Here is a 15,753-nt window from a genome sequence, read left to right as displayed (position 1 = left end):
GTGGTTTAGCAGCATGGTAGAAAAGATAATATTGTAACTACTCTGATATTATAGCAGATTACGGTCTGAGTGAAATCTAGGTATTGTTAGAAAAAGCAGGTCAAGAAAAATCAAAACTCAGGAAACTGGTACGAGTAACAGCAAACCATTGCAAAAGTTTGTTTTTAAAAGGTAATACAAACTGATTTTTTGAAGAAAACGTCACAGCTTTCATTTTTAACTATTATTTGCTATCCAATGATAGCTTTAGCTTTTTTTTTTTTTTTTTTTTTGGTTTATGATAACTTACATTTTAAGATAAAAAGCTAAAAATCGAATGCATTGCTTCCTTTTTTTTTTTGTTCAGAAAAGTAATGTTAGAAGCATTCATTTAGAAGTTTAGGTGTTCAGTTTTCATTCCAATTTAAGCAAAACAAGACATCTGGAAGTTTTATAAACCTACATTTACTATAATTATCATAGTTACAAGCTAGCTCTACTTTCAACTGATCACAGATCGTGGAAGTACAGATGCTTTGAAATCAGATTTCTAAGATGTTGCATTCAGAGTGTATAAGCCACTGGAGGTGCTCGTTTTTGTTTCTTTTTACCTTATTTCTCTTAGAAAAGTTTTTATTTTATATTTAAACAAATTTTCAGAAGTTATAGCAGTCCCTGTGTGTGAAGTTATGTAACTTCAATGTCATTAGTATACAGAAAGCTAGAAGGATGCCCCTGAATGTTTGCTGACTGAGGAATTCAGATCGTCTGTCTTGAAAGCAGTCACTCAAAAGCAACCTAAGTCGGTGGCAGATGGACTCAGAACATAAAAGCTTGGTGTGGTAAGGAGAGTGGTTATCCTACTGGTATTTGTCCTCTGCCACATGAAGAGGAAATAACTCCTCAAGTCAGCAGCTAAGTGGTTATTCAGTCATATATCACACACTTGTTAAGGAAAAATGACCTGATTTTATGGAAAACCACTTCCTCTGGAAATCCCACACAAACCACCCTGAAAAAAAATATTACTTAAAAACGAACAATTTGAGCCCTTGCTGCTTAGGTCAGCAAAGTCAAAGCAGACAATCCTGCATGAGGTATACATCCAAGCCCAACAAAGTTGCATTTACAGCTTTGTGCTATTTTAATAATTGAGGCCTGAAACACCTACGTGATGTTAGCCAGAGATTTTTGGAGTTTGAGATATATAAACAAGAGAGAAAGGAGTATTTTGTCTCAAGTCAGAGTACAAGTGAATTTTTTAGGTGAAGGCACCCAGCACCTCCCCTATCCTCTGACATTTGACAAAGGGAGCAGCAGACCTCCTGCACTCATGAAGCCCCTTAGGAGGGGCACTCTGTGAGCCTTTCTGAGATTTGGCATCAATGCTCATCCCCAGGACAAATATCCAGGACAAGGCAGTTAATCTCAGAAGCCATGGTACAGTGTTTACCTCCAATGCTAAACGAGCTGACGTGACTTGTTGGGAGGGGGTAAGCCAAAGACAGCAGTTCTGCAAACACCACTCCCCTGTGGCACTGTCAGACCCACAACCCTAGTTACAGAGCTGACACACAGAGTGGCAAACCTGAAAGGAGAGGACAACCAGACAGCCTTGCTTACATGAGATGCACATCTATGCCCAGTTTGCCCCACCACATAGCCTGATAGTCTTTGCTGTTCATTCTTGGGTTGGTGGTTAGAAGGAGCTTCCCAATAATACCCCAAATGATTGGAAAACAGCCAAGTAAATCAGCATGGCACTTGAAGTTATATTACACCAAAAAAAGCTGCCACCACCACCCTGCCATTATTGACACTTTATTTGAATAATGGCATGTTTGAGTTTCAACATGTAAAACAGACAAGCTTACAAGCTGGGGAGAAGTTTAAGCGTATAAATCCTACTTAGATGCTTAATTTTTGCTCACATTCTATAAATACCTTTGCAGATTTGAGCTTTACTAATCTTAATGTGAGTTCAGTGAGAGATTAGGAACACCACAAACTCTAGCTCAGGAGACTCTAAATGTTATCTCTTATTAGCCCACATATGGGTCCCTAGTCTATTTTTCATTATTGTAATTAGCACTCAAAAGCCTTTTTTTTTTTTTTATTATTATCCTTTCTTACTCAAAGAGATCACATCTCAGCCATTCATAAAATATTAGACCAAACAAGGAAAACAAAGTCAACCAACTGCAATTCAGTTTCTGCAGAGCAGTAATTGAGGGATTTGGGGGAAAATTATACATGAGAAATTGACTTCCCATACCAAGAGCAGAAAAAAATAAGGTACCAAAGAAGCAAAACAACAGCCTTACCTCAGTGTGAATTGATCTTCTGTTGAATTTTTAGCAATAAATACAAGGAAAGTCAAAATGTCACCTTGCTTGACAGTCTTTGGTGCATACCGGATGGCAATATTATTATCCAATCTAATTTCATTTAAGGAAGGGCCAGCATGTGTCTGGTAAAGGAAAACACTTCCAATCCTCTGCAAGGGAGGTCCTGACTCATCAATGTCATTGTGCCCCAGTCGGATCCCATTACTTTTCCTAACATCCTCCTTGGTGCATTCTCCTTTCTCATCTCCTGGTTGTATGGCATAGTAAAGCTCCACAGGGCTCCCTTCAGAAAAATCCATTGGTTTCTTACGGCCAGCAACAACTGTGGGGGGGTTAAACCAGCTTGCCAGGAGTTCCAACTCTGCCACACACAACCCCAAGTCCCCCTTCAGCCTGCAGCTGCCTCTGACCTCCCGTGTCTCTCGAAAGGCAAACACCCGCAGGCAGGGCAGCCGCTCTGTGGTGCTGTAGTCATCCCAGTCCCTGCCCACGATGTAGAACAGAACCTGGACCTTGGGCTTGCTAGGGTAAATTTTGTTACTCATTATGAAGGCCTTAAGTTTCCAATTAAATGAGAACTTGTTAGTAGATCCAAATGGATTTGAAGATAGCATTAAGTCCTGGGGCACAACTTGTTCAGTGGAAAAAGGTCCGTAGCTGGCATTTAACACCGGTGGCCTCTTGGATTTGTAGATGAGAAAGGATTCCACTCGGGACTGCAAGCTAGAGTTCCTCATAATATCCTGGTTGGCTTCCTTCAGAAAGAAGGAAACATCTGCGTTGTGGATACGATAGGTCACAGGCAAGTAAGTTGGCAGTAAGGAAAATCTCTGTATGCTTTCCAGGATCCCTCGACTCTCAGTCACTGTTGAAAGGAAAGCAGAGTTTAAAAGATCAAATCTTCAAATCATACTGTGATATAACCTTCCTGACTTTAATAGGGGATTGACAGTGCTGTAGGTGATACCAGTGGCCATAAGAAGCGTCATCAATCCATGCAGAAGTAGCCTAAACAGATGATGGATTTATCTAGTTAGCTTGGAAAACAACAGGCTATTTTATGTTCTGCACAGCAGACAGATTAAAAGAGTAGCTTGTATAGGTTTACCTGTGCTAAATGCCGTAACTTTACTTGCAATATACATTTATTATTTGAGAGCAAAATTACTCCATCAGCATCTGCAACATAACATCACTGCACAGGCACATTTAAAAAGAAATTTGATCATTAAAGCAAACTGCTCCTGTATTGAAAAGCAGTGCCATGATTTTACATCAAATGCTGCATACGGACCACTTAGACCTCACTTCAGCATACTCTGCAGCACTGTCAAGCAATATATGGACTTTAAGTGACTTCCTGCACAAGGCTGAAATCACTTTGAGAATAATTAACACAATAACCAACACATAAATGCTCCTTTACAATACTCTGGTACTACAAGACTTCAAATGGAGCTTTATTTGCATCCTATTTACAGTCCTTCTATTTCACTTCATTTAGGAAGAAAGGTTTCTTTTCCTGTAAGTAACTATAAGGACTCGCACCACTGTTGTTGCCTAACCCTGCATTGTTCCTTAATGCAACTGCATTTTCTGTAGGTTATACATCACTGCACATTGCAAGAACATTTTCAATGACACTGAGCCTCTCTTACTGTGAGGTATCTATTAACTGTGCCATCAAGCAATTACCTGAGGCAGGCTATCATATTAAAGAATAAGCTCTCCATCCTTTCTAGGAACTGTCAGTCCCAAAGAGCAAAGACATACACTATTAAAAAATACAGATGTAGATATGATATGACCTTTCCTGTTTGAACATCTGACCTTCATGCTTATGTCTTTACACCCTAATTGAGCTATAAATCTCATTATTTTTTCCACAGCAAACTCAAATCTGTAACCTTATTCAGAAAAGTGACAAAGGGTTACCACAGATGGCATTCAAGGGCAACCCAATTTCCCAAGCTCTATTCCACAAATACTTTATTAGCCCTTAATTTTTGTTTGGTATCTGACCTAAATATTTATCACCTTGTCAAGAAATGCCATGGCCTAAACTGATGATGGTTACCCCTAACCACCAATCTACCATTTATGTACTGCAATTTGCTGCAGAAAGGCTCAAACAGGCTTGAAGAATCTCGTTACCTTCAGATCCTATGGGAAGCTACTGTTAGTTCCTAACAACTCTGATTGCAGAGTGCAAGCATTCACCAGAACTAGTCTGGAATGTTTATCTCACAGCACCAGCCACCCAATCTACCTGTGGGCAGCATAACCTGAAATGCCAATTTGCCTTGGCAGGAGATGAGGGGAGAGGAAGCCACGCTGCTGCTTCCCATATCCAGCACGCCAATCCAGGCACCTCCACACAAAGCACTTTGCACAGGAGATCACACTCTGCAATCACCTGGAGCTCAGACAAGTCACTAACCTGGTGCTGCAGTTCTGTGTCCAACAGGTAAGGGTATTACAGTTTATTTCCCCTCACCCTTTGTGTAAACTGCAAGTGCTGCAGACAGACTTACCTCACTATAAACATGAAAGTATCACATGCAGCAACAGGGCTGTGATCTCAGTTAAGGTCTCCAGACACTACCACAAGACAAAAACAAGACTGAAAAACTGGAGCTGAAAAACTCAACAACTGGAGCTGAAAAACTTCCTATGTGGAAAACCAAAACCGGCCAGCTATTAAACCAAAACAAAAGACACAACTAGATAAAAGTGGGCATCGTTCTGCTGTGTTCTGGAAGGCACAAATCTCAGAGTGAAAGAGGCCAGAAAGAATGGGTTGCAGACTTCCACAATTTATAAATCTCTCTCTCCATCTTGGAAAGCCGTAATTCCTCTCTGTTTTCCTTTGCAATAAATAATTGAAATAAACTCTTAATTTTAAAAGTTTAATTGGTGTTATCTCTTAAACATCACATTTTCATTAAAGATAAATTTCATCTCAAGGAAGAGAACAACGACCCCAGCACAACACCACCAATAAAAGGCTGAAGTCCTGTGTTCCCTGGAGGTAGAATATTCTGCTGAAGAGCAGGAACATTAGATGTTGTTTTAGACAAAATCAAACCCAAGGCTTTTCTGCTTGCAAGGAAGAGTAAACTACAGAGATTCTTTGGATGCAAAACGCTCTTTACCCCATCCTTGGTCTTTGTAGCATTTGCCTTCCACTTTCTCTCCACCTATTCAGGGAGGGCAGATAAAGTTTAACAGATCCTGGTCTAGATAATCCCCCAACAAAGATTTCTAACGACTCTAAATGGCTTTTCTAGTATTTGGAATTGCAGGGAGGCATCTCTCCTACCCAGCCCCAAGGCAAATCTGTTCTGCTGTCGTACTCCTCAGATCACCCAGTCCATAACATTATTCCACCATCTAATGTCCCATTTATATATTCCACGCTCATTTTGCCCTCCTCCCAACTGCTTGGCAAAGCACCATTAAACGCAGCGAGGCATCAAGGAAGCAACTTAGAAAGAGGAAAAAAGCTCTGGGTATTCAATTTTTTATTCCCCTTATTTTGATTGCAGCTCCTTCCCTTGCATTCCACAGGGAGAAGTACATTATTTTTATATTAAAACTAACAGAGTGTTTTTGCCTCATAATTTTTTAATCATTTATTTTAATGCTTATTTATCTAAGGGATTACAAATCTTCAGTCTGTATTCCCCATCCCCACAGGACAATGTTCCTCAGAGTTTGTAAATTAAAGACTTTTCAGAATAGGACAGAGGAATAGAATTAAAACAAGCAAACTAGCAAAAAGCACAGAGGGTGAACTGTCTATTAACAAAAGAAAACAGTATCACTAGTTAGAGCAAGATCCACTGGCTTGTAAACTCTTGAACAATGGCAAACTAGTCTGCTCATGGCTGTACTTCTCCCCACCAGCAAGCTGTCACTGTGCGCTGAATATGAATTAGTTTATGCTGGAAGCTGACAGCAGTTTACCAAACAGCCAAAGGCCAAAAATTCAAACAGTTTTACACTTTACCTGCAGACAGTTATAATCAGCACAAACAGAAAAAAAAATCTAAAAAACTACACTGATCTTTGCAGTACCATCTAGATTTTGACCATGAAAGTTTATTAATGATTCTGAAGTATAGAAAATTAAAAACAAAAGCTACTGGGGTCATTAACTGTAACCATGACAATTTTTGTACAAATTATATATTTGGAAAAAAAAAAAAAAATGCAGAAGATTTCAATTTTGTATATTATTGGGTGAGACCTGGCATAAAAGTGGAATTTCAAAATTTTCAGTCACATCAGCTAGTAGTCTACCCTACACATCAGCTCTATAACAATCACAATTCCACTGGAATAACCCATCTGAATAAATAAGACAAAAACCACACACAGTGAATTTTTCAGTTTAAATATGTCAAACAAAATAGATGATGGGTAACTGGATTGCTGTTAAACATCAAGACCAAAGTATATGCTTAAATTTGAGAACTGCAACTCTTCTTTACTGTACCACTATACCTTGACTTGTTTATATGGGGAACTGGGCAACAAGATAGTCACATGTGGGAATGCAGCACATTAAATAGCCTTGCTAGTTCTCTGTATAGCATAAAGTAGGTTGTATTGTACGATTGTACGGCAAGAGAAAAAACAGCACTACCAGATTAGAACAAACTCTGAGGAGTTCAACCCATCCATGTTCCTAAGGTCCCTGTGCAATGCACACAACTTTCAACTGGTCAGTTATGGCAAGCTTTAAGATTAGTTTATCTTATGATAAGACATTGCAGAGGAATTCTTCCAGGGGACCATAGCAGGCAATGCTCCATCTTGAGGGACTGATGTGACTGCTGTTCAGCACTACTGAACGTTGAGGGACTAGCCTTCCACTAGAGTAAGCTATTTCACTGCAAGGTCTACTGAAGAGGATCTGCTGCAACTGTGGACTGGTGTTGCATTCTGGTTTCAGGAGATGATCCACAACAGTTTGAAACAAGCCAGTGCAATCTAATTTTGATACTGCACTTATGCCAGTAGCTGTTATTTAAGGATCCCTTAAAAATTACGTCTGTATTTGATCTCTCATGCTGGGAATGGTTTGTTGAGGATTTCAATCAGTGGCCACCTGGGATGAGATGCTCTAGGAGGGTGGTTTTCTTTCCTCCTTTTAGTAAATCTTCCCTTGACTGACACTGTTGAAAAAATAGTTGTCATTGACAGAACAAGCAAATTCTCTGCAGGTCAATGAATTTGAAAAAATCCGAGGAAAAAAAACAAACAGCATATTTAGTCTCCTCCCACACTGCCAAAACTCGAGCATATAATATATCCCTGAACATGATACTGTAAACATGCTGCATTTGCCTTCAAAAACTTCAGACTGCTTCCTTGATTAGGCTTTTAATTTTGTACTGTAGTCTGGCTAAAAATCTTAAATCTTTATTTCTTTAATATCATGTAACAGGAGCTTTCAGTCAATGACAAAAACACTATTCATAGCTCAGTTTTACTGCAGCGTTATTGACCATGGCTTCAGAAAATTGAAGAAATCTGACAGACCACTAACTTCATTCTACATTAGCAGATCCTTGGGACTTTATTGCCCTAACACTTACTTTATTTTTAAACTGTTCAATCCATGACCATCCAGCATTCATGAAAAATAAAACACTAACACTCTTCCAAACAACTATATAGTGCTACTATTTAAAAAAAATAAAAAATCTTATATATTGAAGGGAACAACTTCTTAGGAAAATTGCCTTAACAGCTGCAAGCTCAGACTGGTAACACAATATATGATATCTGCTGCTGTATCTCCAGGATTGAGATAAGTGGTTCTTTTCAGCATGGCCAGAAGCATTACCTTTTAGTTACTTTTAGACATTGAATCTTCTGAATGTCTTTCCTTTTCTAGGATTGTTATATATTGGAACATTTTCTTAGGAAAAAAAAAAAATCTAATAGTTTGATCTATTTGAATATCTGAAAATTAACGTCCCAAGGACGTCTGCTCTGATAAACCTTCACGCTCAGATTTGGAAATTTAAGATGTTTCATTCTTAACCCAGTTAAGCAGCCAAATCCACTTATGCTCAAGCAAGACAGTTTAAAGCTAAGCTATATACATTGTGAATATCACCCACATATTATATCTCAGTCAGTCCTTAGCAAAGGGAGCATCTACTCCACCTGTACACGTCATTACTATGGACAAAGTCAATCAAAACTATTTTAGAAACGATCCTGCTCAGAAATTCGTATCTTGCAGGATTTCCTGTTTGCTTGTCATGTTCTTTCCTTTGGTTCAAACATCCTTCTCTGCAGCCCTGACACATGAATAGACAAAAACAGAGCTTTACAAGGAGGACTTACTGTATTACCTCTTCTGCCATTCTTGTGGCACCTTAAATTTGCTTGGAACAATTAGCACTGCATTTTCAAGCCTTTGATTAAGCGTTATGCTTTATTGAGAACAGCTTTACAACAGTGATAAACTGATGGGAGGTTTTGATCTCAGACAGAAAGAAAGGCAACACAGCCTTTGTGGCAGTTACTTGTTTTTCTTGTTTAAAAGGAATGAAGATGTTCATTGCAGTGGTGCTCAAAGGCCAACAGGAGTCCAGAGGGAGGGAGAGCGCACTGTTGGTACAGACCAGCTCAGTGCAATAGGCTGTAAAGAGCATCGTTAGCTCAGATACACTGGGGTGCAGCAAATGAAACCCACAGGGAGAAGTGCCCTATCCTACACGATCAAAAGCCTGCAATCCCCCCAGGATCTTACTGCAGATGCTTTCCTTTGAAACCATTTTCACACAGCCACACATCTAAATCTGTGCAGTTACATGGAGTCAAAAAAGTATTTTAATAACTCGACACCATAAACATGCAAATCTATCCCACAGATATCCACAATGAAAATTTCATCCAGGAGTTATTCTCTGACAAGAAAATAAAACAAAGCCAGCAAGACAAATTCACTGTTAGGTTGTACTACATTGTATGCACAGATACATCCAAAGAAGGAACAGTATTTACCTTGAAGAATCTACAATTCAAGTTAAGGGACAAGGTTTTAAGAACTGGAAATTAATGCCAGAATAGTGATGGGATATACCAATAACCACAAAGCCAGTGCATGTTCATAGCTAAAAGCCAGTCATAAATCACCAGTTCCTCTCCATATTCAGTACGCAGTAAGAATGTTTCAAAAAGCTTTTCAGCAAGTTCTTGACATAATCTGAAAAATGTGGGTGGTTGAGGAGTAATCAGACAGATTTTCCTGTAGTCTTCAGCCAGTTCATTGTATCAGACAGAAAAGAAAACACTTGTGGTTTTTTTGTTGTTTTTGTTTTTGTTTTTTTCTCCTCACATCTCTGCCATGAAGAAAGATAGAAAAAGCCGACATCTCTGGCACAGAAACAGTGTGATGGTGAGCTCCTGCCTGCACTTCACAGGAACAGTTCAACAGGTGAGTTTTCCTATCCTGAACATGACCTATTACAACTGTTTCCTGTTGAAGAAATTATGTTTAAAAACTGCTAAGTGATCACATTATTCTTTACACAACTGTGTAAAACAAGGCACAAAGAACGACTGATCTGTAATTATTGCTATTCCCATCAAAGCACTGATTTCCCATCACTCTTTGCCTACTTGAACGGAAGAGAAGTACTGGCGTCTATCTCCCATACCAGTACAGAAATAAAAGCATGCAGCCTATCTGGCAGCAAGAACCCTAACCTTCCCTCCTAGTACTGTCACAGCATTAGAGAACACTTTCCAGAAAAAACAAACAAACAAACAAAAAAAGCCTCATGCTTTCAGTAATGAACACCATCAACCTAGAGGACAAATACCACCAGAACAACAACAAGGCTAAATCGGTGTGTCACAAATAGGAAAACAAAAATAAAACCTTGGAACCCATGAGTCATGCATTTATTTGTAGCGAATTAAAAAGAAAAATGGCTTCAAAGCCAGAAGTCACCCATTTTAAGTCCTTTCCTTATTAGCATTTCAGACTCCTCTGCCTGCTTCAGTTTATAAGATTGCCCGTAACAGTTTCATCCTTGGTAAATTATCATTCTTTTCTAAAACCAATGTCTTTCCCAACCTGCCAACATCCATTCCTTTCCCTAAGTTATTACAACTTGTCCCAGCTCTGCATGTCTTTGTGGAGCTTGTTACAAAGCAAGGGACAAATTATTTGAAAATCAAGGCCACAGACTATACAGAACAGCTGTCTTCTAAAAAGGGAACTCCACATTTCTTGTAACAGAAATTTAAAGCTATAATATCATTAGAGAGTGTAATGTACATTAATGACAGTAACAAGGCAGATGCTTAATAAGTGTAAAGTAAATAAATTAAATAAAGTAAATTAAACTTCATACAGATGCAGACAAATCAATTGTATCATTGTTTCTAAAAGGAAGACACATTTGCAGACTGAATTTCATGAAAACTACCAAGCATTGTTAATGCAGTCAGAAACAGAAAGAATTTCCAAGTGCTGAATCCTGCAAGGAAAGAAGGATTCTGACACAGAGTGCTTAAACTTCATGAGAATATTGCTGTGCTGAAAGAAAAGTCAGCAAACAGATTGCTGAAACATGGGCTGGAATCCTTTGTGAGAATAAATGTTATAGTCTGCTCATCAAACCACATCTTTTGCTTCTGTATTAGCAGTCTTGCTAGATTGCTCCTCTTGAGCAATCCTGTAGTCCATTTTGTATTTATTTCTTTGACCCAACTGGGAAAGGAAGAAAAGCTCCTAACAACATACAGTACAAAACTCACCCCAGCAAAGTCTCTAAATATAATGCTGAATCAGGGACCATGAAAAACATCTACAGAGTGATCCTAAATTAAGAAATCTGCTCAGTTTTTGGTGGTATATCATTTGGCCCACCTCAAAGAATAGGACTCTTTAAGGGCATCCAGAACTCTGGCTTGAGCTTCTGATTTTTATCCAAGTGAAATAGTGAAACTGGATGACTGGCTTTATACATACCATTCACTGTGTCCAAGGCCAAATACATGCCATAAAGCGTGCGTTTGGAACATTCAACTGCTGTGACCATGATAGTGTTATTTATATTGTCAATGGAGTATTACTTGAACACAATGACTGATATTATACGGTCTCATCACACAATCTTTTCCATGCATCAAGTTTGATTTTACAGAAAAATTTAGAAGTTAGAAAAAAATGATCTTTTAGAAAGGGAGCTCTTGCTCCAACATACAAAGCAATTTGATATCACAGAAACAATTCCCAGCATGAATATGAGCCACTATACTTCAAAAGCAGGGCAATAAATTAACACGTAAGTGAATCTATCAATTCCACAAGCCTGCCTGTCAGGAACTCCTTGTAGACTACCATAAATGATGAGCCTGAAAGTTAAATCACACATCAAAGGATTTCCATGCCTCCATGTCTGGAATGAAAGCAGGCATTTGATCTTGGCATGCATAACTTCAAACACATGACTCCAAGGATCATTAAAGGTCATGTCTCTTCCAGGACTTTTCATATTTCAATTCCATTATTTGACTTGATATTTTTAAGTGCTCATTCTTTTGACAGACTCATGGGTGCAGATTGTACTTCCAGTTGCTGTATCAGTCCAGGAATTCCAGTAACCATGATGTGCTCATTGAATCTGGTTATCAGTCAAATATCAGTCTTTTTGACAACAGCACTGCAGTCTGATGACAATATTTTCTTGGAATATCTCATTTTACTGAAGTTTGAAGAAATTTTATAACTTAATCATTGATGTCTGGGCACACTACATCTCATCATTCATCAGGATTGTTCATCTGCCTCCTCAAGTTATTTTATTATTCACATTGACAGACAGATAAAGAAATCATTTAAATAAAAGGGCCATAGAACACATACACCTTTATATTACCAAGTGATACAAAAACGATCAGAGAAAAATCACATAACAAAGGAAAGTTCCCACCTGAAAAGGCAGCAAACTAATAATCACAGAGAAAAGTATTAAGATAAAAGAATATGGTACTGTTTCACACAAGATCTTATGTCAGCCTGAACATGAAAGGGCAAAACAGTGACGGATTTACGGTAAGGAGGGAAAAAAAAAAAAAAAAAAAAAAAAAGAGTCATGTTAACTACTGAGGGAAGAGTGGCTAGGAAACTTTTCTGAAGCTCCAGATGCAAAACATCAATAATCACAGAGGGCTGCCCCCAATCCATCAACCATGTGATGCAAGGACTAAAAGGGTACTAGACATGATAAGATGCATCACTCCCTTGAGTGTTGTTGATTACATCAAACAGTGATCTTTCATCACCATAACTCACTGGGCCATCTTGACACACACCATCTCCTGGCCTTCCCCATGATTTTTATGCATTTATTTAATGAACCATGAAATGACAGAATCTCTTTAGTGAAATAGTATGAGACTAGGTGCTATACACTGATGGTTCCAGGGACCCTGGTGGTGAAAGAACTAAGAGACAGTGGCTGCAGTATCTAACATAACAAAAGATTTTTCCAGGCCCTCCAAAGAGCTTTCAATGGCAATAGTTTGCCTCTTTTTCCCTTTCTGTCTATGCCACTACTTGCAGGGAAGAAATGGTGAAGCTTTTAAAGATTTAAAATACAAACACACACACAAAATTTAAAAAAAAATAAAAAAATAACTTAAAATTTATAAAGCTGAAATCCTTGCCAGTATTATCTTGACTTAAAGTACTATCTTCAGTATAATTATATTCAGAAATCAATAAAAGAAAAGCAGGGTTGGGCAGTAGGGGGAATACAGAGTGCCAACAATCCAACATCAATTGTCAGATTCCTCATGACAGATACGGGAATACAGAGATGTTCATTGAACAGCCTTCAATAGACTATCAAAAAAAAAAAATCAGAAGTCTCTAAGTCAATCAGATTCTGCCTCAAACATCCACAAAATTCCGTCTTCATTTTCTGCAATGATGCCAATGATTGTGTAGAAGTTGCAGTTCTCCTAGTAGGACATATCAATGGGAGGAAACCAATTCTAAGCATCAAGCTAAAACCTGACTCAGCACAAGTAATACGCCAGAAGCTGCAGGCCCTTTAGGAGACGAGCCACATCTGTATACCCTAATCCAACTCCCACAAACGTGAACTGCAACACAGAAATGTTTGTGGCTGCTGGCTGATCATTCACCCCTTCCAGAGAATGCTTGTTTAAATTCATTCAAAATTTGTTAATCCATATTGTGCCTCTACGTCTTGATATAGGCTTTGTGTCTAACATTGAATTTGTACAACCAATAACTACAAAATTAATCTTCTATTACTACATTCACTAAGAAGATAAAAAGATAAATATATATTTAAAATTGTATTTAAATACTGCCCTAATGCTGGTACGTACAGCATATTTTCAGGAATGTCAATAAAACTAGCATTATTTCACTAAATAATACCTACAACATATTCAGTAGAGGAAGTACAATTTGAAAATATTTTAGTGCATTCCCAGAAGAAATTGAAGATATCCCATAGGTACTTGTTCCTGAAAAGTCTAGAAATAGGAAGGTGGCATAGAATACATTCATACACATGCAAGCACAGATAAAAGAATCTGACTTTGGTAGCAAGGAACACAGCCAGAAACAATTAGCACTGCTTCTAGGGTATATCTAGTCTTTGCTATAGTTTGTTGTATAGACACACTATAAATAATGGAATGTATTACATCCTGAATCCATAGGGTTCTCCTGCTTAGGTATTTGAGGAGACAAAAGTTTTAATACCTGTCCTGAAAAACTCCTCTGAAATAACATATGCAGTCCAAATCTCTCAGCAAATTACAGTGGGTTTACGTGGCAAAGTTTTGGTAGCAGGGGGCCATAGGGGTGGCTTCTGTGAGAAGGATCTAGAAGCTGCCCTATGTTTGGTAAGGGCCCCATTGTTTTCCAGAGCTGAACCAATAAGCAATGTTGTTTTGCACCTCTGTGAGAGCATATTTAAGACAGGGAAAAAAACGCTGCGCCACACAGCAGCTGGGAGAGTGAAAGGAGTGAGGAATGGCCTTGCAGGTGCCAAGGTCAGTGAAGAAGCAGGGGGAGAGGTGCTCCAGGCGCCGGAGCAGAAGTCCCCTGCGGTCTGTGGTGAGGACCATGGTGAAGCAGGATGTCCCCCTGCAGCCCAGGGAGTACCACTGTGGAGCAGGGTTGCATGCTGCAGCCCGTGGAGGAGACCACGGTGGAGCAAGTGACCCTGCACCGACGGAGGCTGCTGCCTGTGGAAGACCCCTGCCGGAGCAGATTCCGGGCCGGACCTGTAGCCCGTGGAGAGGAGCCCACGCAGGAGCAGGTGACCTGGCAGGAGCTGCTGCCCTTGGGGGAGCCAGGTTGGAGCAGTTTTCTACTGAGGGATGGACCCTGTGGTACGGACCCATATCTGGAGCAGTTCTGGAAGAGCTGCTGCCTGTGGGATGCCCACGCCGGATCAGTTCATCAAGGACTGCATCCCGTGGGTGGGACCCCACAGCACAGGGGACGAGAGTGACCGAGAAGGAGCAGCAGAGAAGAAGCGCTGTAGACTGACCATAACCCCCATTCCCCCGTTCCCCTGTGCCACTCGGGGGGAGGAGGTGGAAGAGGGTGGATGGGGGGGAAGGTGCTTTTGGTTTCTTTCCTTTGTTTCTCACTTCTCTAGCTTGTTAGTAATAGGCAATAAATCTTACTATCTCCCTATGCAGAGTCTGTTTTGCCCATTACAATAATTACCGAGTGATCTCGTCCTTATCTCAACCTTTGAGCCCTTTTCACATATTTTCTCCCCATTCCTCTTTGAGGAGGGGGAGTGAGAGAGCGGCTGTGGTGGAGCTCAGCTGCCCACTTGAGCAGAACCACGACACTACTAAGATATCTCACCAACCTTCCCCAGATATAAAGGTTATATTTGTTAACAGAGGTGAAAAAGAACCTTCTTGACGTTCTTTTTTGCTGTTGAATCACAAGGTCTTTACCCTTCACATGACATTTTCTCTTTGCTACATCTTCAATCCTCACACATTCCTGATCCTTTTCATCTTCCTGTCAACTAAGGAGGGAGCTGAGGTCTCTCAGAAAAAGAATTAGCCTGAAAACAAAAGCAGGTAAACATCAGAATAACTAACAAGGCAGTTTTTCAGGAGCCTTATTAAGGCTACTGAATGACATCAAACTTTAGCAGGTCAATAGTACAGCACGCTTGCAGATGCTCAGCTATCCCTAATATCACCAGCTATGGTCTCTTGTCTCTGTATATGCATGTCAGAGAGAAAAGATGAATAGGAATTTTTTTCCCCTCAAAAAACGTTTGGCAGAGCTAATTATAGAAGCAGGGGTGCAGCTATACCTCAGCTGCTTCATCATCCCCAGTAGCATCCCCAGTTGCTGTAATGGGTTAGC

The 15,753-nt window shown here is 39.6% G+C and overlaps 1 protein-coding gene across 1 annotated transcript in view; it reads right to left on the bottom strand.

Moving 5' to 3' along the window:
* TMEM132D (transmembrane protein 132D) overlaps positions 1–15,753 on the bottom strand; it is a 259,005-nt gene that overhangs the window by 196,048 nt on the left and 47,204 nt on the right. The window contains exon 2 of the mRNA XM_082774504.1: positions 2,304–3,192. Coding sequence (XP_082630630.1) covers positions 2,304–3,192 — 889 coding nt within the window. The remainder of the gene's footprint in view (positions 1–2,303; positions 3,193–15,753) is intronic.

This window comes from Aythya marila (assembly GCF_965140915.1).
Source record: "Aythya marila genome assembly, chromosome: 17".
NCBI lineage: Eukaryota > Metazoa > Chordata > Aves > Anseriformes > Anatidae > Aythya > Aythya marila.
This window is presented reverse-complemented; position numbering and strand designations above follow the sequence as displayed.